Source organism: Manacus candei, unplaced genomic scaffold (genome assembly GCF_025592945.1).
Source record: "Manacus candei isolate 608988 ecotype Guabito, Panama unplaced genomic scaffold, ASM2559294v1 h1tg000005l, whole genome shotgun sequence".
Lineage (NCBI taxonomy): Eukaryota > Metazoa > Chordata > Aves > Passeriformes > Pipridae > Manacus > Manacus candei.
In genome coordinates this window covers 15177679-15202283 of record NW_026138053.1, presented here as the reverse complement: position 1 = coordinate 15202283, position 24605 = coordinate 15177679, and the positions used below count along the sequence as shown (strand labels likewise).

The 24605-nt window shown below is 35.2% G+C and overlaps 1 protein-coding gene across 9 annotated transcripts in view; it reads right to left on the bottom strand.

Annotated features, from left to right (window-relative positions):
- Positions 1–3588: 3588 nt before the first annotated feature.
- The window catches only part of PTBP2 (polypyrimidine tract binding protein 2), a 49429-nt gene continuing 28412 nt past the window's right edge, over positions 3589–24605 (bottom strand). For 3 of the 9 annotated variants that reach the window (XM_051803514.1, XM_051803448.1, XM_051803522.1), the window contains 10 exons: positions 24327–24341; positions 23206–23370; positions 23019–23129; positions 14022–14217; positions 8099–8253; positions 6616–6649; positions 6080–6172; positions 5489–5705; positions 5309–5386; positions 3589–5172 (listed from right to left, as the gene is read on the bottom strand). In XM_051803514.1, coding sequence (XP_051659474.1) covers positions 5040–5172; positions 5309–5386; positions 5489–5705; positions 6080–6172; positions 6616–6649; positions 8099–8253; positions 14022–14217; positions 23019–23129; positions 23206–23370; positions 24327–24341 — 1197 coding nt within the window. In that variant the 3' untranslated portion in view covers positions 3589–5039. The remainder of the gene's footprint in view (positions 5173–5308; positions 5387–5488; positions 5706–6079; positions 6173–6615; positions 6650–8098; positions 8254–14021; positions 14218–23018; positions 23130–23205; positions 23371–24326; positions 24342–24605) is intronic. The other 6 variants (XM_051803458.1, XM_051803476.1, XM_051803467.1 and 3 more) reach the window with 6 other exon arrangements.

Sequence of the window (24605 nt, the reverse complement as noted above, 5' to 3'; positions counted from 1 at the left end):
GAGTGACAAGGAGGAGTCAGGGGTTATCTCAGGAACAGTACATTCACACAGAGACAGTGCAATTACACATGCCTCATTTCCTTATGAAACTGGGATAAAACTCATAAAACATGCAGAACTCTTCAATAATAGGAGTGCTATTTTGAGCTAATTTTTTTGAGACATTTAAGTCAATCTGCATTTAATTCACATTTTCCCAAGGAAGAAAAGTTCTTTGCTTTTCCTTTGCTGCCTGCATGCAGAACTAATGAAGAAAAATATAGATTTTAAACATTACATGCTGTAAAGCTTGAAAGGGAAAAAACAAAGCAACATAATTCTCTTCCAAATTTAGTTCTTGATCGGAGGAAAATTCAGTAAATTCAGAAAGTAACAAAGGTACAGCCAGATGTAAAAATTTTAAGGTGAAGCAGAAACTCACCAATCTCATTTCGTTAACCATCCAGAAGAGACCAAACACATGCACACATATGCACAGATGCACTGGAGAGAATTTCAAAGCTCAAAATACTCAGAATTAGAGTATTCTAAATAAATTCTTACATTAAAGGAAAAAAACAAGTTAAAGAAATTCTCTAAAGCTTCACTACTGTGGAATATAATTCCTCAGCAAGACACTGGTTCTAGCAAGCCAATGGTGGACTAACAGAATAATTTATAATGGATTACCATTCTCTACATTTAGATTACTGCAGTCTACTGATTAACTTTACCAAGGCCCATTAAGTAGAAAACAGCATGCCAAATCCCATCATTTTGGAAAAATCGTTCTTTCTCCTTATCCTCTGTGTAGACAAGAACCACACTAGCAGGCTCAGCTCCCCGAGAAACCAGGAAGGTAAGAAATACTGCAGATGTTGCCATACATATTAGCCTTTTTACATACACCAGAACTAAAAGAGATGGGACATTCTACCTAATTATTTAACAGAAAATTTGTTGTTCACCTAAGTGAAACTTTTAAGTTCACGTTGCCTCAGTGTCTGGAACAGAATAAGGACTTCAGCCTCGTCCCCACCTTACACAAACCTTCTGCAGAAGCCTTGCTTACTGAAAAACATTTAATACCAGGACAACCATTTCTTGAGATGCACTAGTGAATTTATATGCTGGTTTGCAGAGAAAAACATAATTTTTTTTCTAATGTTTCAACAGAAGTACATATTCACAAAGCAGAGAATTGGACAAATTATCTGAAGTAGACTAAAGTTTGAAATTGCAGTGCCTTAAATCCTGCAAATAGCTATCTGATTATTCCTGCCACGCTGTAACATACTATAAAACATAAGGAAACTTATAATGAGTCAAAGGAATTGTTTTTGTAAAATGGCTTATAAAGCTGAATATTAATGTAAAACCTTAAAAACGGCAATCTACAAATAATCATATGAGTTGTTATTTCTGCAGGGGAAAAGGTGCCTTTCATATAACATGTTAAATCACAATATACAGAAATACTTCTAAGTGAATTCATTTAACTTCTAAGTTTTGCCACCATTTTTAATCAGAATGCTATCAGGTTTTGGTTTTACTTCATTTACGTGCTGTATTTGTCAGTGGACATTACCTGATCAAAGTACCATTTTTGGACTTCTCCAACCAATTTCATTGCTCCATTAAACAGCTCACAAAGAAAAAAAAAATCAGCAACTATCTTCTGTCAACTACCCAAATTATTTTAAAAATCTGAAACTGAGGAAAATCACCATGTCTACAGTAAAGTTCTACTAACGTAATCTGAAAACTCGCATTCCATTGAGTGTAAGAAGTTATTCATGAACCTTATTTTTAGTAAAATTTTAATGAAAATGATGCTTTCCATTTTCACATTCTGACGAGCTAAAAATACAGAAACTTATTTACATTTTATAACAACAAAAATGTACAAATTACTATACAAAATGCAGTACCATCTCATTAAAAACAAGTTTTTGAAAGTTCTAGCAGTAAGGAGATTATTAAGCCTGTATTTTCTGAAGAGAAAAGACTAAGTATCAATAACTGAACAGTAATTTTCTTCAGGTTAATAAAAAAATGCTTTCATGACAATTATGACTATCAGTACTTTTAATTTTGGCTGATACAAATATAACTCATAATAAAAGCTGCTGAATTTATAACAAGTCAAAGCCAATATATATTCTTTCCCTTGAGGCTTTCGCCACAGAAATTTTCACAAGAAAAGTACAGAAACTTCTTTTTAAGGAAATAAGCTTGGCAAGAAATTAGTAAGTTACAGTTTTACAAAACCTCTGTATCTGTACACACTCACTGCAGATGTTTACAGTTATTTCAAAATGATACATATGGCAATCACTGTATGCTGACACAGATGCTTTAGAGTGGAAATGGTTCAGCACAAGCTGAACCCATGGAATGGCAAATTTCAATTCACACTTCTATTTGAAACACGCAAGCTCATTCTGAGCCACAAAAGGAAATCTCACACACTTTAAAAAACTATGGGCTGTCATATTGCATAGACAAAAAATCTACAAGATCAGCTCAGCCAGACCCTTAACTACTGCTTAAATCGATTGGGATCTAGTCACATCTATGGACTTGAGTGCTTGAGTTGTAAAAGGATGTTGATTCACAGTCTTTGTGTATGGATGAATCTGATTCTAACAGCATTTCAGACTGGGTGATCACTGCAATACCTGGAGTAGAACTTAACTCATATATTGGGTGTAATTCTGATAAAACAGGACAAATCAAGTGCATTTTATTTAACATATTAAGACTACTGCAAGCCCTACGTTATACCATGACCTTTAAAAAGCCGATAGCTATTTACTGATTTGAAAGTCAACCCAGAGAACAGACATCAGTTCACAAGGTATTCCAACATCAGTATATCTACAGTGGTTGTACTGGAGAAGTGACAGAAAAATGCTTTGATTTGAACATTGACAGCTTTTACCAAATGCTCCAGGATCATACAGCTACTCTTTAATGGAGACTGCGTAAAATCCTATTTCTAATCGAAGAGAAAAAAACCCACAACAATCAGTTCAAAGTAATATAAAGAAACACTATTGAAGTGTCCAAACTGTTTTCGCATTAATTTGAACCCATGGCTCTGAAAAGGTGAAATATCCTGGTCTCAAATATGTATGGTCCACTAATCTCATGTTAAATTTTGTTACTTTCACCCATGAATGTACCATATGATTAGTAGAAAATCTTTAGCAGACACAAAAAAAATGAAAGATGAAACTTGCAGCAAGAGAGCATGGCAAACCTGAGAGATCTATTAGTGCATAAATTTGCTTAAAAACTAAAAAGATAGAAAGAGAGAGCTAACAAACTACAATAAAAGTTATGTCTTTAAAGCAGTAGGTTATAACAGGGTGGGAAATGTTTAATATGCACATATACCTGCAAAGGGGTCACTATCTTTCTGAAAATAAAGAGCTGATATTTGTCACAGCATCAGATTTATGGTAAAAAGCCATAAAGAGTAGTTTTTAATATTATGCTTTTCCCACCCTGGCAGAGAATAAACATGAATTTAGAAGCACAGTAGAAGTGAAAAACAAAGAAGAGGAGAGATAGAAAGCAGCAGAGAAAGACAGAAAAGGTGAATACAGAGCTACAGAAGTGTTTATTGAGCATGCTACAGAGGTAAGCAGAGTACACACAAAATGAAATTAAACAACCATCAAACCTCCCAACTTTGTTAGAAAATTAATTTTTAATTGTGCCACTTCCAAACTATACTGAATTTTACAATTCTAAAGATGTAAAAACTCAACTAATAGAAAATATACATGACCTTTTTTTCTCTACATAGGTAACAGAATCTATGAATCTTGAAACTAAGTACATCAATTTCAAAAAGTATTGGTCATTTAAACAGAATCAAGATAACAGTTCAGACTGACAGAGAACTGCTTTCAAATTAAGTGGATCTGCAGATTCTGAGCCATGTTTATAGTAAAGTCAGATCAATTTCTAAATACAAAATATTTTGAAGAGATTTATTAAAACTGAATATTACAATGCAAGGTAAATTAAGACTAAAGGCACATAAACTTTGGTCCCACCTGGTTGTCAGTTTTAGGAAACTGCCACAAAATTTCCTGCAAGCATTTGCAGCAAACTTTCTTCATCATTGAAAAATACATGCACCATTTCCTGAACTAGCTTGACCAGTCTGTACATGCTCAGAAATCCACAACCATATTCCATATCTTAATTACAAACTAAAGATGGCAATATATATTGAAATGCACATAAGTCATGTCAACTTCAAAAACATCTACGAAAAATATTCAGCCACAAACAAGACATTACTTAGTGCTGACATTTATATGATACATCCCACAAGAGTGTGTACAAAAAGGTTAAGATTCCACAATGCTTTTCACGTAGGGCTCAAAGTCACAGAAGTCACTTTTTGTCCTTTGAGAAATTAATATTCTGTACCTTGTTAATTTTAACTAATGCCTACATTCATAACTGAATCTAGACCAGAACAATGTAATACAAAAGGCCTTTAAAAAAAAAACACAAAGCAAAAAGTAGCAAAAAATCAAATAATGTAATTTTACTCTGTCAGCATAATGCATCTAATCCAATTAAAAAGAAAAATAAGTGACAAGCTAGTAGATAAAGAAATCAAGCAGGAGAAACAAAAACTTAACCTTTTTACACACCCCTGCCTAAACATATTTAAATTATCATGTAACAATGTGCCCCAGACAACCAAATTTGCTTTTTACTAGCTATGCAATTCCAGCAGTACTAGTTTTCCTTTTTAAGGCACGTACGTCAACTAAGTTGAAAAAATGTGGTATTATCTTGAAATCTTTTAAACAAAACAATGGTTTATCGAAACAACAGTTGACTACAGCAGTTAATATCACTGCTTTTTATTTTTTTAATTTTTTTATTTTTGAAAACAATCAAGGAATGATAACAGCATGAAAAAAAATAAAAAAACAGAAGACAAACTCTGGTCCCCACTTTCCTGAACAGTCAATAGGTGACAACACCAAACAATGCAATACACCTTCATTCTCAATCTGCCTTTTTTAAATAGTTGACTTAGAGAAAGAAACTCTCAGATGGTGACTTTCTCCCAAATTGTAATTGTGAAGATCAATCAAAGCCTGAATAGCTTCTTCTACTGTTGACATCTGAAGAAGTGCCATCTTGTGATCTCTTCTGAAACAAAATAACGGAATTAGGAACTTGAATACCACAGCGGTTGCTTCTAATGTTTGCTATCTGATATGTGCTTTTTCTTAAGATGTGCTGCAAAAACTCTTCTGTTAGAGCTATGTGCAGAAAAGCTACTTACTGAAAAAATTTAAATGCTTTCACAGTGCCTCCAGTGTTAGCAAACAATGTGCGTAGATCCTCTTCCGCTACTGATGGTCTACAGACAGAAAGAAAATAAGCATAAGCAGGGAATCACTAGTCAATTCAGTGTGTTGTGAAGCACATTAATATTACTGGCTTACTGACAGTGGACACTTACGGAATATTGGACAGATGAAGTGTTGCAGAAGGAGGGAATATATTTTGAAAGTTCTTTGAACCAGGTTTCTTGAAGCGATGCAAAGGTGAATTACCGAAATCTTTAGTCAGCCCTTGGTCATCAAGTCCCTCTCGAGGTAGTTGTACTGTGTGATGTTTAGAAAGGGTAACCCGAATAATCTTTCCATACATTTTTTGTCCATTAAGATGGCTCATGGCTGAAAAAGACAAGTTTACTCAATTGAGTGTTACTTCCAATAGCTTGTGGTACATCACACAAGCAAGAAAAACACCCAAGCAAATCAAAAGGTCTGTTATGCTAAAAGACTGAAATCAAGAATTAGGTCTGCAGACGCTTCAAGAATATTCAATTTTATTTAAAGATAATAATGTGATTCAGCTGTTGAATTCATTTAGGATATCGTGCAGACCTTCTGGAACACAAGTGCATGCAATAAGATTTTGGATCTGGTGGGTAACCAGGATAAAAGACAAACTGACGAATATAAACACACTTAGTTCACCTGATCTTAAACAGCCTAGTTTCCAAATACTTAGACTAAAGAGAAAATAAACAGAAAACTAATCTTACCCAGCTGTGACTGGTTTCCATCAGCCATCTGTATAAGAGCACTATCTTTCTTATTGTATAAAATCTTCACGCGCTGCACATCACCATAAACACCTTTTCAAAGTCAAAAGTAACCCAAAAGAAAAAGTTCATTTTAAAGCCAGTCACCTAAGTAATATATTTTGACATATCAATGGAACATTCAGACAGCAACAAGATCACTCACTCAAACTCAACACACTCACAAATGAATAAAGGAGATAAAGATTTCGAATAGTGAATTTTGAAAAGAATAATTTCTGAAAAACCCTCAAAGCTATGTGAATGATATTAAATTAAAGATCATGCAAAATATATTAGCATGCATTAAAAGAAAAACTGTGTCTATGGAGAGTTTTAAACAGCAAAAGAAAAATAGCAAAAGATTTACTATTCAACTTTAAGCCAAAGTGCTAGCTACAAATAAGAATTAAGGTGAAACAAAAAACCAACCAAACAAAAACCATAAAAATCAAAATCAAATCAATAATAAAAGTATAGTGCTAACAATAACATACCGAAGAGGGTAAACAGACTTTGGGGCGTAACCATCTTTAGAAGGAGAGAAGAGCAAGCAGCGTAAGACAAGAAGAGAGAAGAGTCGAGGAAGAGCGGAGATGAACAGATCATCCATAACGAAGGGTGGTTCCCGCAGAATGGTGAGGTGGTCATGGATCATGGTTTCAAGGCGGTTAATTGGGGCAAGTTGGTCCGAGGAACATTTTGTTCAAGCACAGAAGCATGAACATAGGGAATGAAGACAGGGAACACAGACAAAGACGAGGAGAAGGGCAAGACAGGGAAGGGCACGGGGATTTGGGTAAAGACAAGGAACGGGAAGTTGAACACAAAGGGAAAAGGATGAAATGGGGGAGGGAATACAGCAATGCAGAAGAAAAAAAAATAAGGAAGTGGGGAACAAAAAAAAATAAAATATAGGTCAGTACATAGGAAATGCAGGAATTTGGTCAGAAAATGGTTGGTTTATGTACTGTACAAGAAAAACTGAGTAAAATGTAGTCACCCAAGACAAATATGGGTAAAGTACATTCATATTAAGAGTAAACTACAGCATTTCATCTCAACATGAAAATAAATTAAAAAAAGCATGCAATAGAAATTTTAAAATTTAAACTTTAACTGCATAAGCATGGCTGGTTATGAAATGCAGGCAAAAAATCTTTCAAAATGGCACTCTGATCTAAAACATTTTAACATGCAAGACTGTGGATGACAAAATAGTATCAGATGATAAATAAAGCTTCATGATTTACAGTGACAGAGGCCAGTTAAAAATGGAACAGCTAGACTGATACAAACTTCCCACATTTCATACCAGCTTTCACAGCCATCAAAATAAATGTAAAGGACAGTAAAAATGCAAAACTAAATTAATCCCTTTAGATTTCAGAGTTAGCAAGAAAGATATAGTTAAGGTGAAAATGCTTTGCTACCACATTTTTTTTTTAAAGACAAATGAGTAACTGCAAAGAAAAAAAATTACTAAGAGAGACTGGAAGAGTGCCTCGTCAAGATCTTTGGGAGAACCTTCAAAGAAAAATGTGTTAGAGTAGTTTACATAAATTAAGACCTCAAAATGTGAGATAAAAGCATGAAATGAAACAGCAAACAATTAGAAACAAAACAGAAATTCTAGTTTACATGATTATAATTGCAAAAGAAATCACACTTGCTATTTTGTAAAAATAAAGCTTTTGATTCAAATGTCAAACATGCAGTGGAGTTACCACATTTTTCTTAGGAAAAAATAGGTAGCTGACTATGAAAGGATATTTTAAGTTGTTAGCTACCAAGGAAAACAAATGTATTTAACAATAATGGCTTTAAAAGTAACTTTGGGGATTATTTAAAAAAAAAGAACAAAAAATACTTTGAGCTTAAAATCCAAATGTAAGAGGACGAATGCAAAGAAATTATAAAATACTGACAAATGAAGTGTGACTAAAGAGTGGAAAAGAAAAGTAAAATTGTTTTACTGACCTCTTCATTTAAATTGCTAACCAGGAGGACTGTATTGCCACCAGCTGCAACTCCAGGCATTCCTACACGACCAGCAGCAGCAGCTGCAGCTGCAGCAGCAGCATTTGGAATAGCCAAAGGACTCAGAGCCCCTGGAACAGCTGCAACAGGAAGCCCTAATTTTAAAATAAAGCGTATTTTACGAAACACACACAAGTCGTTTAAAAAGAAGTTCCTATATCAACACAAGTGTTGCATACAACACTCTATACAGCAGACGATTCCACTCTTAAAGTAATTCAAATGGTTGTAAAATGGGTTGCTAAATTAACATAAGAAAGAGAAATGTGGTGTTTCTTTAATTCAGATCAAGTCCACAAAGTTATGAGGTGTAAAAATACTTTCTTTTCAAATCAACATTATTGTGCACCAAAACAGTTTCCATTGCACTCCAAAATGCTTCAAGAATCTAGTTTATCAAAGTGGTCTAAAGTAAACGTTGATTAAATCAGTGAGAATAAACACTAATTGTGTTCTCTGCATCATGACATCTTTCTTTTCCATCACCCTTTGAGAGACATTCCTCACTTCCATTTGATGCTTGACTAAATATGCAACACCGCAGGTGGCCACATAAAAAGGTGTATGTATCTCTCACAGCCTCAGCATAAAGGTGAGGAGGAAACCTTCTAAATTCAAGATTCAAGATGCTCCATGGCTTTTGTGATCCAATTCTCTGAAGAAGCACATAACTATTAGCTAAACCTTCAGTTGTGCTTTCATTTTTTATTCTTTCAAGGAAACTCGGACCCTGTAGACACATGTTTGTTTTGTCTGGTCAAGTCCCTGGAGTACCAGACAAGTGTGTCACTCCCAGGATTCATGAAAGGTTCTTGTGATAAATATGCACTATACATAGTTATATAGGAACAGCTTTATCATATTTGATCAACACTGTATTTGCACATCATATACAGTCCAGTAAAGGGGCACTAATTTAGCAAAATATATTTCCAGGACAGTAAGGCACGACATGTCCACCTGAAGGAAAACAACTGATTTTATACTAGGTCAATAGCAGTCACGTAAGTTTTAGAAAATGTCAAGCTACTATGTCCTACTAGAGCATATCAAATCTTCTAGTACGTCTAGGCACCTCTCCCTAGCCTTAGGAAGCTTTAAGCCAGTCCAATATTTTTAGAAATAAAGGAATCTAGAGACGACTAGTGAAGTTTTAACGGTTCTTTCCCTAGCTGGGCACAGCCTGGTTGAGTAATTCATACTTTAAAAGGCAAAATTCTTCATGGAATTCAAATTCTTAATTTTCAGTTAAAACCAAAGATTAATTTAACACTATTCCTACAAAAATATTTTGAATTATTATCCTTCAAAATGATTAGTAAGAATCTTAAAAGGGGCACTAGCTGAAAGTGTTAACAAGGAAAGCCAGAGATGACAGCAAGGGATAAAGATGAACCCTAAGCACAACAACATATTTCCAGCTGTAATATTAAACATATATAAACTGGGGGTAAAGTATTGTTTCTTATCAGTATTTGTGATAAGTAGTTCTTACATAAAATATTTTCTTTGTCATGGTTCAGTATAATACAGCTGTTGTTTATCCGAAGGTTTTTTTATGTAACATCTGTAACTTTTTTGGAGGGAATGAGGAGGGAGAGTATAGATAGATTTTCATATGTGAGGTACAAAACCAGAAAACGAAAAAAACATCGCTTTTGATAATTCACTTGCAACCAGCTCATTTTGTCCACTAGTAATTCTCTCCTTCTTTCAAAAGATAATTAAGACTCATTGAAAAGATGTCCAATTTACAGTCTCAAAGATTTCTGACACCTTATTTCATCACAGCCAAGGATGTAGTAGATGAATGAGTAATGATGCGTGTGGGTTAGGATCATCTATTTGATTGATATGTTTCTAACTGATTACATAGCACACATATATCTCATCTCTCAGAAAGGTCAGACAAATTACAAAGCCACAGCAAACAATTCTAGTTCTGTAGACTCCACTGCACTCTGATTTGCCATTCTGATTTAAGCAAGTCAAAAATTTTTAATAAATAAGAACAGCTTCTATTATGATTATTAGTCACAATGTAACACACTGTTTAAGATTTGAGGACTTATCTGAAACTACTTAGAAATGTTAGCTACTTTGTCAACATGATCAACCAGTATTAGACATCTTTGTCCCTAGCTTTATTTTAGCTTCCAACAACTATAGATTACAGGTTTTTGTTTTTTTCAAGATATTAATGAAAACATACAAATATTATACACCTTTTTCCTCAACGAAGTTGAAATACATGTCACATTCTTTATCTCCCCTCAGTTTACCCTTTTGCATTACTTCTGAAATGCAAATTAGTAATGGCATTTTAATAGTAGGCAAATTAAAACTAAACTAAAGATATAGTATGAACTTATGTGAAAACCACAGGAAGTGGTAGTCATATCAATGCAGGTAAGCACAACTGTGACTGAGAACTGGATTTAGTCCCTGGTCCTGTTATGAACCCTTTTTGTGGCTCTATGTCAAGTAACTACCATCTTTTTGTAACAGATTCTCATACTTAGCCTGAGTGGTTTTGAGGAAGATAAAAGGTTCTTTTAAAATCTCTGCATAACAGCTTACGAAGCTGCAAGTGTTACTACACTACATCCTAAAGTTACCTTTACTGAAGAGCAGAGTTAATTCTATCCAGAAGGAAATTGAGATATGTAATGGTTTAGTATTAATGCAGATTTAAACATCAAGAGTAACAAGATTCACATCCTGTCACTAAAACTCAACTCACAAAATTATGTTAAACCTAAATCTCACTTTTGACACGTGAATTACAGTATACTGTTAAAAAGCCAAAAACGAAAAGGCACCCAAGTTTTGTACAAGTCTCCAGCATATATTAGCTTATTACAAGCAAAAGGCAGAAGTGAGTCCTTACCACATTTACTGTTAGTGATCTCATTATATACATAGAACAGCTACAGCAAGCATTTTTACAAGAATGCCACAGGTTCAACTCATGGTATTCATTTTGAGCATGCAGAAGAACCTGAAGAGCATCACATTAAACTCAAAACAGAGCTTGGCTCTCTCATGGGGGAACACGCCCTCCGGGAATCACATATGAATAGGGCATGGCAGACACTGAGTATACACTGAAGACATCTTTATCAGCATTATAGAAAGAAATTCAACATTAAGATAAAAAAAGATGAGGAGGAAGGTCGCTGCTATCTTTCTGCCACATTTCACATACCATAGTTCGCCAACCTCCATCTTTTATGACTCTTTAAAGTCTTCCCACCCTTCTCCTTTTGAGATCTGAACAAAAACACAGCTATAATTTCTATGCACAAGCATATATTTTCAGGTTTTGAGTTTTTCTATCCTTTGTCCTCTTATTTACATCACTTACATTTTGTGCCTTTTTACACAGTGAGCAGCCCAGAATGAGAACCCTGTTCTTCCATATTCAAACTGGGCCATTCCCATTCTAACAACTATCCTAAATTACTAAGGCACCAACAGTATTGTGGAGTCTTTTTGTGAAGTTTTTCAGCTGCAGAGCTCAAATTCTGTAAAACCAGCAAAAAATGCCATCTAAAAAAATTCCTCTAATAGCTATCCCCATTTGACAGAGGATGAAGAGTTAATACACCAAGCTCAGTCAACTGGCAAGGAGCAGTTAGAAAATGTATCCAGCTCCCTTAAGTCTCTTTCAAAACAATGAATGCTTTTATAGAAGAAAAAGTCAACCATGATATATAATCTCCACTACCCATCAAAATAAACATGACTGACTTCACTGATGATCTGAAAACGGTTCACAGCTGCAATGAAAGTTACTCATGTCATGTACCTTTTATTTTCCTGCTGCTTGGAAAAACAGTACATTTAAAGAGGTGCATCCAGAGAGTAAGAAATAAAATATTTAATTAGTTATTATGACTGTCATATTCATAATTTTACTAGAAACTACCTTTAATATACACAAAAGAATGAGTGATTAAAATCAAAAGGTTAGAGAACTTGTGTAGTTTTGCAGACAATCACAAAAGCATCTAGGTGACTTTCAGGCCTAAACCACTAAAAAATAAAATCTGCTAAAGTCACTTGGATAACTGGAGAAAGTACAATAAGCCCAGCTAAACATATCTAGAGTAATGCAATGATCCGAGCATCCTCTGAGTGTGATTTCACTATGCCAAGTAAATTAAACCTGTTAATTTGATGCATACTGTAAGTATTATATACAAAGAAACATGTAAGTAAGTCTGAGGCTAGAAAGCAACTTCTCGGGATTCAGGAAAATGTCAGAATTAAGAGTTACATAAGTAGTGCTGCATTTGGCACTGTTTTATAACTCACGAATCTTTACTCTCTCCTCTACTAAATCCGTGCCTTACAACACCTAGTATTACAGGTCTCATTTAATAAGCATCTTTATTTTGCTTTTGTCCTCTTACTACTCATACTGCAGCCCCATGCCTACGTTCTAGTCATTATGCGCTGACAAAAGAATTACTAACTGCCTCAAGGGTTTTTCTACAGCACTCATCTCTATAGTGTCAAACTTCCTCACAAACACTCATCTGCTTTCCCTACTGAACCATGAAATGAGAGATTTTAATATTTAAACTATGGGAAGTTAAAAGAGAAAAAAAAAAAATAAACTTTAGCTACATGTTTTTCTGAGACTTTGGATTCCTAAGATATTTTTTTACTTTCCAGAACTTTTGCTGTAGCTGCAAGTGATACATTTTGCTAGTCATACTGGAGATGTGAACTCGAGCACTTTGAAATTTGTGGGAAGTGGGTTTGTAGGTACTTTACAACTAGATATGAAAAGTATCCTTCAGGTAATCTGATTTCAGAAAAGGGGAAAATACAGCACAGCATTCAGTAGCCCTAACTATAATATTCATCCTCTTCCTGGGCTTACATCATTCACTAAGCGTCTTCTACCTTTTGCAACATACCGAGAACAGAGGCCCCTCTTTTCTACATTAACTCAGACTTACTTGAATTTGGCCCAGCCTATACAAAAAACTATGAAATCTATGTTATTCTGATGTTTTCTTCAGAATAAAAATGGGAAATTACAAAAGAAAAAAAAAGAAAAAGACTAAGTGGGAAGAACAATGATCACAACATACTCAATCAGCTTTTATGGAAGTAATGATTCTTTATCTGAGTACTATTACATTTTAAAAAAGTGAAACGTGTTCTCACCAAAAAACAGCAATTTAACAGAAGTAGGAGTATGCATTGATTATTTTGGTAATAGTCAGAAGATAAGATACATCTGTATTTTTCCCAGATCATTTCACCAAGTTATGATGAACTCAAAGGCTTACAGAATATTAGAACTCAAGTACCATAGCACTAGAAGTGCAACTACAGATTTTTTCCTTTTATTCACAAAATCCACAGATTTAGCACCATAGTGTTTGGGTTTTTTAACCAAAGAGCATAATCTTTCCTTATTGAAGGTAACCAACAAAATCTTATTTTCATAATCTGATATTACAAACATTTGCATGAAGGAATCACACAAATCATGTTAAGTCTCTCTAACAAAGTTGGTGGGAGAGTGAGCAAGGTGGCCAGTAGCAACTGACAGGAACATACGAAAGAAGGACAGACAGATTTGGGACTAAAGTTGTACTACTTTGACTTTTCCTAATACTTTTTGCATTTCTCATTTTGTCATGCATTCTCCCATTCGTTTTTGCAGTACTTCGAAGACAATATAATTTCTTACTATAATTCAGACTGCAATATAGACTGAACCCTGAGTGGGCCTTTGGATACTATTGCAATTTAAGATCTTTAGTTGTTAGAAGGATTAATAAACATTTTCATCAAGTGGCTTTGCAATACAGAAGAACAATGAATGTCAGCATCGTACCTAGAAGAGAGGTCTCCTTTGCAAATGCTGCAGCAATAGCTGGGTCCAGTGTTGGCTGTCCATCACCAGATGGAAGGTCAGGACGAGTGTAGTCCCTGCTTTTGTCGTTGTTGTACTTGACATTCAAATTCACCAATTTGGAAAAATCAATCCGTAGGGTACAGCAAGCATTATAAATATTTTGACCATCTAAGGCCTGTAAAAAGGATCACAATTTATTTAAAAGACACACAATACAGGTTGGTTGCACAACATTTTTTTTTTTAAACAGGGTGAGTGTATAGATGTTTATCCATCTTGCTGTCTAGTTTAAGACCGATTAAAACACATTAACCTCTCAAAATGATTCCAGGAAGGTCGATGTTTACCTCTTTTACCTAGAAACTGATTATGCACCACAAAAACAAACATTTTAATGCTGTGGAACTTAAATTTTGTTTGTTGAATACGGCTAATTAACCAGTGCAGTTTAAATTCAGACAAAAGGCCAAATAGATTTCCAAAGGGGAGGGGGATAAAAAAAAAAAAAAAAAAAAATTAAGAATCTCATAAGTACTCAATAATATGGAAAGTTGACCTGAGGAAAAAAAAATAAAATCTAGACTTGTCTACCATGTTAGACAGCTATCTGTTAAAACAGAATATATACACTGTTCTTGCATGCTTTCCTTCTCCTACTAAAGGTAATTAGTGCCAAAATGGAATGACAAGCAACTTTAACTGCTAACCTAATGTTACTAACACTTTTTTAAAAAAATCCCATTTTCACAATTGATGAGTACTTCTGAAATGCCTATGAACAGTGAAATTCACATGAACTCTGAACACACCACCACTTAGAACTCTATGAAAACAGTCTCTAAAAAAGCCAATACAAATGTTTTCTCCATCTTCACTATATATCATGCAAATTGATATACTTGGATTTTAGTCCATTTACATTTTGGGCATACCTTCCTTTCAGTTGAAGCACTAACATTAAATATTGGGAGATTTAAAAAAATGGAAACTTTTGTAACAAAGTCAGTTTAATTCTTAAAAAATGCTAGAACGTGAAGATACAACTCACCTTAAGAACTAGCATTCAATCAAGTCATTATGTTAGCTATAAGACAACCTTATATATATACACATGGTGAAAAAAACAAATAAACCACATTTTCAAATACAAAAATCAGATCTTTTATTTCTCTACATTAATGATGGACTGAAATATATCCCTTCTGGACCCAAGCTTGGTTACACCTGCAATGTAGTTTCCAATATGTTCAAGTTATGGTAAGACTTACTATTTTGAGCTAAGCACTGCACAAACCTAGTGTGCCTGCTGTGCCTGAAGCAACATAGCTGTTTTCATACAGTGATACATCTGGAAACTGAACATCTTGAAGACAACCCTCTGCTACGTCTGGGCCAGTAAGGCTGTCCCTACAAAATGTATTATCACAGCTGACATCTCCAGGGCTCATGAAATCACTTAAAAGAATTACCTCCATTAGCAGTCAATGGAAAAAATACGTAAGTCCACATAATAAGAACTTCCAACTTATGGGAAAATAAAATCATACAGAAAAAAGTATAGAAACTGGACAATGTACACTTCATTTCAAGAAATACTTAGCAATTAAAGAGAAACTCCTTTAATTGAAATTTAATTGCTTGAAACTCAGCTTAAAAAATGCTTTATACAGTATTGGAAAAGGAAAATCTACTGTCCTTTTTACAGAATACAAGCTGCATTGTTCGGGTGGTGGTGGGTACCACCATTACAGCACAGAGAATTTGCTAGCTCCTTTATACAGAATCCAAGCCTCCAAATGCTGGTATTTCGGAAAAGAATCAGTCATCACTATTAGAAGCCTCCTTATCTTCTAAAATCCACTAAGATACGGATTAGTTCAGTTTACACAGCCAGAGTTTATATACTGTCAAAGACAATGTCATTGCCATCGAGGAAATACCCATTTCACATAATGAAGAAAACAGGTACATATGAGACCGACAGGGAGTATCCTTTAGCTTTGTCCAAATAACAGGACCGTGACAGAAAGCTGCAAGTCTTTAAAACACAATCAAGATTCATACTATACCTCTGAGTGGAGTCTGCTGACTTATAGTTGGCAGAAGACTATTAAATTGATGAAAATATTTTAGACTTAAAAAGTAGCAAACCAAGATATCCCTGTGTTAGTAGTTTCCAGAGTAGTCAGTGTTTAAAAGGAGCTCCATAAGTAGCTAAAACTTCCACTGAAACAGCACAAACTCCTCTTTCTGATAAATACAAAGAGACCTAAGTACATACAAAAGGTACTGCAGAAGAGAAATGCCTTGTAGTTGAGACACATATAGCCTGAAAGAACATCCTGAACCAGAAAGGAAGGAGATGCACTCTTAATGAGCACTGTACTCACATTCCAGGAAAGATTCCAAGCACCAGATCAAAACCAAAAAAACCTCACCCCACCCACCTCTACCAACAGCATCACAAACCTCTAACAACATTGTTACCATCCAGCATTTTTTCAAGATTAACTGTTCACATGTAAATTCGCAACTGTGAATGTATAACCTGAGCTCCTTCTTGTATAACAATAAAACAAAGTGCAACAAACCCTCAAACCCTGTTCCTCTCAGGCAGACATCCTGAAAAACATGAGAAGGCCAGCCATACTGTTAGTGAATGTACATACAGACATTATCTCAAAGATCTCTATTTATGCTAAGAAAATTCTTTCTTTCAGTATTTATGCATACATCCACATGGGACACCATGCCACACCACACACATGCCAAATCAAGGAGATCAAGTATCATGGGACCCTTCTACAAATCTGAGTGTCATTCTTTATCTTGCCTGTGCCAGCAAACCCAAAACCAAAGCCTGAACAACGGAAGTATCAAAACTTCCGTAATCATACAATACTAGGAGTGTAATGATACCCAAATAATTTCTAGGTCCCTGCCTAGAAATTTTTTATTAAAAAGTACCCTCCTCTTGGACTTTCACAAAGGGGAAAATGATTCTGATGAGTTGCTCATCAAGAATCAATCAAGAATTGCCAACAGCTTGTCAGCAGACAATGGACAGATTCATTTAGGAGCTGTAGTACTTAGGAGCACACAAACTAGAAGGCTAGTAAGCACATGCAGAAAACAAATAGAAAACAGCAATTTAAGAACAAACAAAAATCCCTTTCTCAATCAGACTGACACATAATCCAAAGAGAAAGGCATAGGCCTGAACGGACACAATTACCTCAACTCCATAGTGCAAACACAGTCATCCATACAAGTTTCTCTATGGCCACTTAGACTGTATTTTGGGGAAGGGGAAAAAAACCACCAATACAAAAACCCAACCCAACCCCCCTCCAAAAAAACTAACCCCCAAAAACCAATAAAAACCCCACACCAAAGACAACTCCTAATAACCAAATATGCCCCATGGCTCTACATCAGCCATAGAAATGAAAAAAATGAGCCAATCAGAAATAATGAAACTCACATTATCCAGTACTAGTGAGAGTTCCAAAATAGTGGAATATTCCTAGTATTCCTAGACAACTACTATAATAGAAACATTCAAAATATTCAGAAAGGGTCTCAACAACCAGGGTTATACTCACAGAGAATCTATAATCTGCTCAGGTCTCAAGGCAGCACTTTTTACTGAAGGCAAGGATAGGCAAACAAGGTCTAATACAGAAAATAGCAGAAATAGCCTGTGGAAGTCTTAAGGATCCACAATAGAGTGCTATGACTGTCTGTCACAGACAGTAAAAAAGATTGTACAGGAAATGTCAATTAAATGGAGGTCTGCACCACAAAACACAATACTCTCCCAATTTCTTGAAAATAATGTCAAATCATCCTCTCTTTTTGCTCATAGCAATCAGAAGGATGAAGAGATGAAAACTGCTGAGAAAAGAACTGCAGACTAAGAGGTGAGACAAGAGACTGTTCCAATGGGAAAAAAAGTTAAAGGAGTTCAATAACTAATATTACAGAATTTTCTGATGCTGATGACACAGTCAACCACAACAGAGCTTTTCTGCAAAAGGACAGTAATGAATTCTATCTAGCCAACCTGGGCACATGACATTAGGATCTCTCATTTCACAACATGACTGTGGATGTTGAAAGAAGTGGCAATGGCAGCAAAGGTGATCTCAGAGGGCAAAAGCACTCTACAAAATTACCAAGTGTTGTAACACCCTGAATGAGTGATGCAGTTTTATGCAGGTAAGACTCAGATTTATCAGTAGGCTTCAAAGTTGAAGAACGTTCCTAGAATCATTACTTTCCTCAGGCCTTCCTCACCTAAATGAAGGGGTTTCTGATGCAATCAATGGAATTCATTGCTGCTCTTCACATGTTCAGGGTTCAAGATGCCAGAAAATCCTTGTGAAAGAAGGGTCCCTTGAAAAGTGCTATATTGATAGGAACTATGCTTTGATGAGCTTCTCCTAAGGCCTTATAGACCATCAATCTGTGGAATGAAATTCCCCCACAGGAGATGGTCAAAGTAGCCCTCTAAAAATCAGGAAGATATACTCTTTAGCTAATTCACACATGATACCTATAAGACTGACAAGAACATAAGTCTGGAAAACAGAAAATGATTTGACATTTTAATATTCTTATTTCCCAGTTCAGAAACTGAGCCCAGAGACTAAGAAGGTATTTTTGGAAACAAGACTTCAAGCTACAACAAATATTGTATCTGCCCCTCACTCTGTCAAGCACTGCAGGTATCATTCAAGACCAGAAAATATATCTCTTTCAGGATGAGGGTAGCTGGAAAGCAATTACCAAGGTCCAATAAAGAAAAATCTAATTAGAGTGGGGAAAAAAAAAAAACATGGCAGAGAAGAGCAACACAAAACTACTGCCTTCTCTCCATAATCATGAAATAAAGGGAAAATTTAGTCCCTACTCTCTCTCTTCCCAAAGCAGAAAAAACGAAAGACAAGCTCTTTAGAAGGACATAACAGCTTAAGGCATAAAAAAAATAGGAAGCAATACTTACAAAATATACTCCAGCTCAAATAAGTATCTCCAAGTAACTGAAGGTCATGTGGTAAATATTTCTTGGGAGAAATGGGTCCCAAGTGCATCCTACAGATACATATCTGAATGAAATTAATTTCTTTTGAAACAAGTGTCTTGAATACAAGAAGTTTCTGTGGCTAAAAAGTCTATGTAAAATCATTCCATTCTCAAAAATTATGTGCAGTTCTTTGACTGAAGGACCTGTTGCTGCACTTCCTGGGCTTTCTGATACAGCACTCCAGCACTCTTCTGTTTACCTGAATGCTACTTATCATTTTTGAGCACAAATTGTGCTCCTCAGGATTAAAGATGTCCAAAAAAGTTTAATACAATAATAGTGGATAATAGCCCTGAAGTTAAGTACCTGATCTAGAGGTGTCCATTCTTCCATTCTGCATAGATTTTAGGGCAATGTAGCCTAGCAGAGATCTTTTGCATATCGGTGCAGAGCTACTCTGAAGCTGTAAGTCAAAACAACTGGAAAGATGACATCTTGAATGTACAGTCAAACCTCACTGGAATCTCTGCAGAGGTACTCAATCACCTATGGGCCAAGTAAGGTTCAACTGGCTAACTATAACAGAAACTCTCAATTAGACTAGTGATATTTTTAACCTGTGTTGAGTTAAGATGACTATCATGCACTATGTATGAGTCTCAGTTAATCATCTACAGACGAGGCACTAATAACTGTTAATATCCATGATTTGGTAAGAATACTTTCAGTACACTTACACAAAGGCATCACTCTGAATTAGCCAGCTTTTCAGACAAACACCAGCACTCTAATCTTTCCACGGTATATCAAACTACTGATATTCAAATATTTAAGTTTGCTGCTTATCCTGAGACTACTCACCATTTACAACGAAAATGAGCTATTTTTAATGCTACAATATCTCCTTACACATACAGACATCTCCAGGACAAAACCTTCTTCATTAGGAGAAACAGCAGTTCAGTGTGCTCTACTGTTGCCGTTATGAGTTCCTTCTCCACCCCTGGCTAAACTGCTGCATTACAGCTGCATTACACCTGAAGTTTGCAGTCTTCACCCTCACTTGCCAGTATAACGAACCTATAATGATCCAATCTGAGGGTGATGATGAAACGTATCAGTGTAGGCACTATCCACTTTTACAGGAAATGAGTTTCTCACAAAACAAGTGGAGCAGGAATGCAATTTTTCACTAGTTGCTCATTCAAATAGCAAAAGACATCCCACAGGGCTAGAGGTTTCGTACTGTACATTCTTGTCAGTGTCACTACCTTCTCAGAACCTTCAAATGCATAGCATCTCTCCTTGGTACTTACATCACTTGAGTTTTTCAAATTGCTCTTTAACTTCCTTAATAAGTCTTCAATTTCTATTAAGGCCACATTCTGATTTCCTGTGAAGAGTGCCAGTGGAAAATTAAATTTCCCCATTATCTTCTATAGTCAAAATGGATGGAAAACAAATTGAAAACTTTTTTACTCTTATACCATGCTTTTAATTTTGAATTCCATGCAACTTAGGTGTAGCTGCCATATCCTCTTGCTTTTACTTTTACTGTATTTCCAGACATATTTAAACTGAAGTCCTATCCTCTGACTGCTTCTTTCCTTTATGTATTTTTGTTCTGGTGGCACTTCACATTTTATCACAGTAGCTCAAACATAAGAACTGTATTTATTTTACTCTAGGGTGAGGGCAGTGGGGAAATCAAACCTTCCTTCAAATTTAGCTTCCTTCAATAACTGCAGTTGGTATCACTCTTATCATTTTGTCTATTTATGTACAGATTGGTTAAAATATGAAACTATAAACGCAAGACCGTTTCAATTTGTCACTAAGGCTCTAAGATCACTCTGACAATGACTGTACATGCAGAAGTTACTTATTCAATGAAGTTTAGTCATTCACACGTGAGCTACCACTAATCAACAGGTACCCTAATCAAAACATGCAAAACTGGAGAAACAAATACATGCTTTTTCTTTTTTAATTATGACCAATACAGTATCCCACAAGCTAGTATCAGTTTGCCAGAAGTCAACAACAGCAAGAGATTCTTAGGCTCCTTTCATACTTTTACATACCTCACTCTTTAATAATATATTCCTAGAATTATACTGATAATTTTCAAATCACTACAGTCCATTCCACAGATGTCATGTTTCCTTTAAGTCTTCTGATAATATATGTAAGACTCAAAAAACGAAGTCAAAAGACTTATCATTTGATGTCACATTTTGCATCAAAAATGCACTTCAAAAGCAGCAATAACATCTACGACTGAAAATTACCTTTCCAAACATGAACTAAAATTGAATTACAACCTTCTGCAACAAACACATTTAGCAGCCAACTGTTTATTGAATATTTCAAATATGAATCTAAATGTCTAGAATTGATTTCTGCAGCATTTGTAGGTTCTGTACTACTACATCTAGCTTCTGTACTACTATTCTAAACCTACTTAAAACCTGCAAGGTGCATCCCACCCATACAAATTCTTACGTAGCACAGTGACATATCTGCATCTCCTTCTACTCTGAGGCACAATCTAATATTTGATATTACTTCAATTCTGAAAATAACATCCCTAATTTAAATTGTGCTCCAGATCTACAAGTATTTCCAGACTGCTTTTCAGGAGTAGATTATGCTAAAATAGATCACCATAATCAAGCTGCAAATCATCATGTCTCTTCTCTCTTCTTCTCTTTGTTTTCCTCAATAGCATGAAAACTTACACTCTGTTTTTTGAAAATGTCTCATTTTTTGAGATTCCCTGTCCTGACCAGCTCACAGTTTTTTACTCAATGCCCAGTATTTCATTTGGTGATAAGGACAAAAATTACCATCCTCCACCACTTAATGAAGTCTTTATTTCAATATAGTCCTTATTCTTTACAACAGAAAATTAAGTCCATTTTTGTCTTTCCTCTACTAAGAGATATTAATTGCTAACTTAGCCTGAGGTGTGAGCTTTTCGCTTTTGCGAAATTCTCAGCTATTCTGTCATCTATGGGCAATAAGCACTTTCTGTGCTGCCAAGCAAAACTGAACCAGCACATCAATTTTAATCAGCCTTCCTAAAACCCAGACTGCATGTGAAGGTTTGAAAACATAAATTAATTCCACTTATCTCTTGAAAGTTATCATAATAATAAAAATCTAGCCTTCACCTTTGGTTTGACTTTCCTATTGCCACAAATGTGAACATATCCCATTCAATTAATTAGAACATCTGGTCTAGATGACATGCTGTTGATTTTTGTCATAATTTATCCATAGGTTCTCTCCTGCCATAATGAGTAAAACCAGTTACCTGTTCTTACCTCTCCTACAGGATAGGAGAATTTCCTATAAAACAAAAGCAAGATCCTGCTCATCCGTCACTGCTGCAAAGCTTCTTCACAGTCTGGTCACAGGCAAAACTGCACTGACTCTTCTGGGTATTTACGGTTATAATGGAGTCTAGATTATTTTTTTAGAATACTATAACTAAATACTTTCACAAACCTATAACTAATCCACAAAGCACATCTTTGTTTTGATGCTTAGAAGGTATCTAACAACAACCCAATGGGCTTACTATATTTGCTGCTTAGAGTGAATTAATTATGCATCACCGTTAAATCCCACATTTTTACTTCCGGTTGACATTTTCACAATTGCAGTCTTGCATGTTATTTCATCTCTGTGCAGTCTTATTATAATATTTGTTCATATAGATGTATAAAATACTTTAGACACAGTATCTGTAAATAAACTATTGTGTGAAAACTGAATTCACACAATGTAACAACATTATATAATAACTCCCAATTATTTTTTAATCTCAAAAAATTGACCCAATTGGTGGAGGTGTATGACATGTTATTCTGTTAGATTAACATTTTACAGATGCTTAGAGTACAGGACTATCTCCAGACTTAAAAGACAACTATACTTACTTGTTTTGCTTGCTGTGCGTTTACTGGATCACCAAACTGCAGCAAAGCTTGAAACTGGTTATTCTTTGTGAATGTGATTATCTTCAATACAGCACCAAATTTAGAGAATATCTGCCAAAAACATCACAGAGTTTTACACATGCGTTCCTCTCAATCATAGTTTAAGTTAAAATGAAATTTGACTTACCTGATGAAGAACATCCAGGGTTACTGGATAGTACATATTGTCAATAATTATTCTAAGTACTGGACTCTGCGCTGGAGTCACTGCACTCTCACTAACAGTGGTCCCACTAATGGGAGCATTTGTTGCCTGCACAGCCGTCACTGCTTGAAGAACAGCTTGGGCCCGCTTTAAAAAAAAAAAAAAAAGACAGAAGAGAGATTAATATTTCAAGACAATAGCTTGAAATTAATTAGTAATATTAATATAGTTAACTCCAGAAACATAAAATACTCCACTTATTTAAAACTCAGAGCTACAGACATAACACAACGTAAGTGCAATGCAGTCTGACTCTGTGAGAAGAGACAACAAAAATGAAAACATCAATTAATCCTTATGTCACAGTAAGGAGGGGCTTCAAATGGCACCAATATCAGTCTTTCTAGTAGCAAGTTTATTGTTCTACTAGTAAGGATAAAGGAAGTGAGGATTTTGTAGGTTTCAAGACTCTTTATTTCCTTTAAAGGAAATAAAACTAAATAAACCCACAAACCAACAAACAAAAAAACCCAACCCTACAAAAACCAGAAGTATCTTATTTTTCAAAAGACTGTATCACAGTTAACATTTTACTGCCATTTTAATTACGTAGAGGGCTCTGATAGAAAAGAAAAATGCTAAACTAAACTTCCAAACTTCTCAGTTTTAACACAATGAAATAATAACAAGACTGACAAATGTCAGAAAGTAGTATCCAAGAGGTAAACAAACTGGTGTCTGTTATCCACTCTCTTTTGTAAAAAGAAAAACAAAATCCTCTCCATGTGTGGGGATTTTTTGGTTTTTAAACACAAGCAGGATTTTAGAAATTCAAAGGTAACCACAGGATGATATCACATGAACACACATCTATGTAACTACTTCCACTGCCAAAGCTGACAGTATCAGAAAGATTAGATGTCTTTTTCTGAGAAAGAAAAAGTGCAGAAAAAAGGGTTCCATTTAATACTTTCATTACAGTAGCCTTATGAAGCAAAACAATACAAAACAAGAGAGACAAGTGAGCATGCCAGGTAAAAATAATAACCACCATATTTTAAAGGTATTAGAGCTACTACACATTTTCATGTCTCACAACTTACATGATACTCCTCATACTGAAACGAATCAATGAATAAGGAAAGTGGGGGGGAAGGAAAAAAAGAAGACCTAGTGAACACCAGTTGGGAAAACAAACTTTACCTCTACATTTAACATTAATTACTGTAACTCCGCGAAAACATCTTTTGATAACAACACTTCTTTTCCCTAGCATATGAAACACACAACTTTCGAGCTGGCCAGATATTTGGCTGAGTTGTATAATTACTTCCTATTCTTCCTATAAGCACAGAAGCACATATGAGATATAACACACTCTT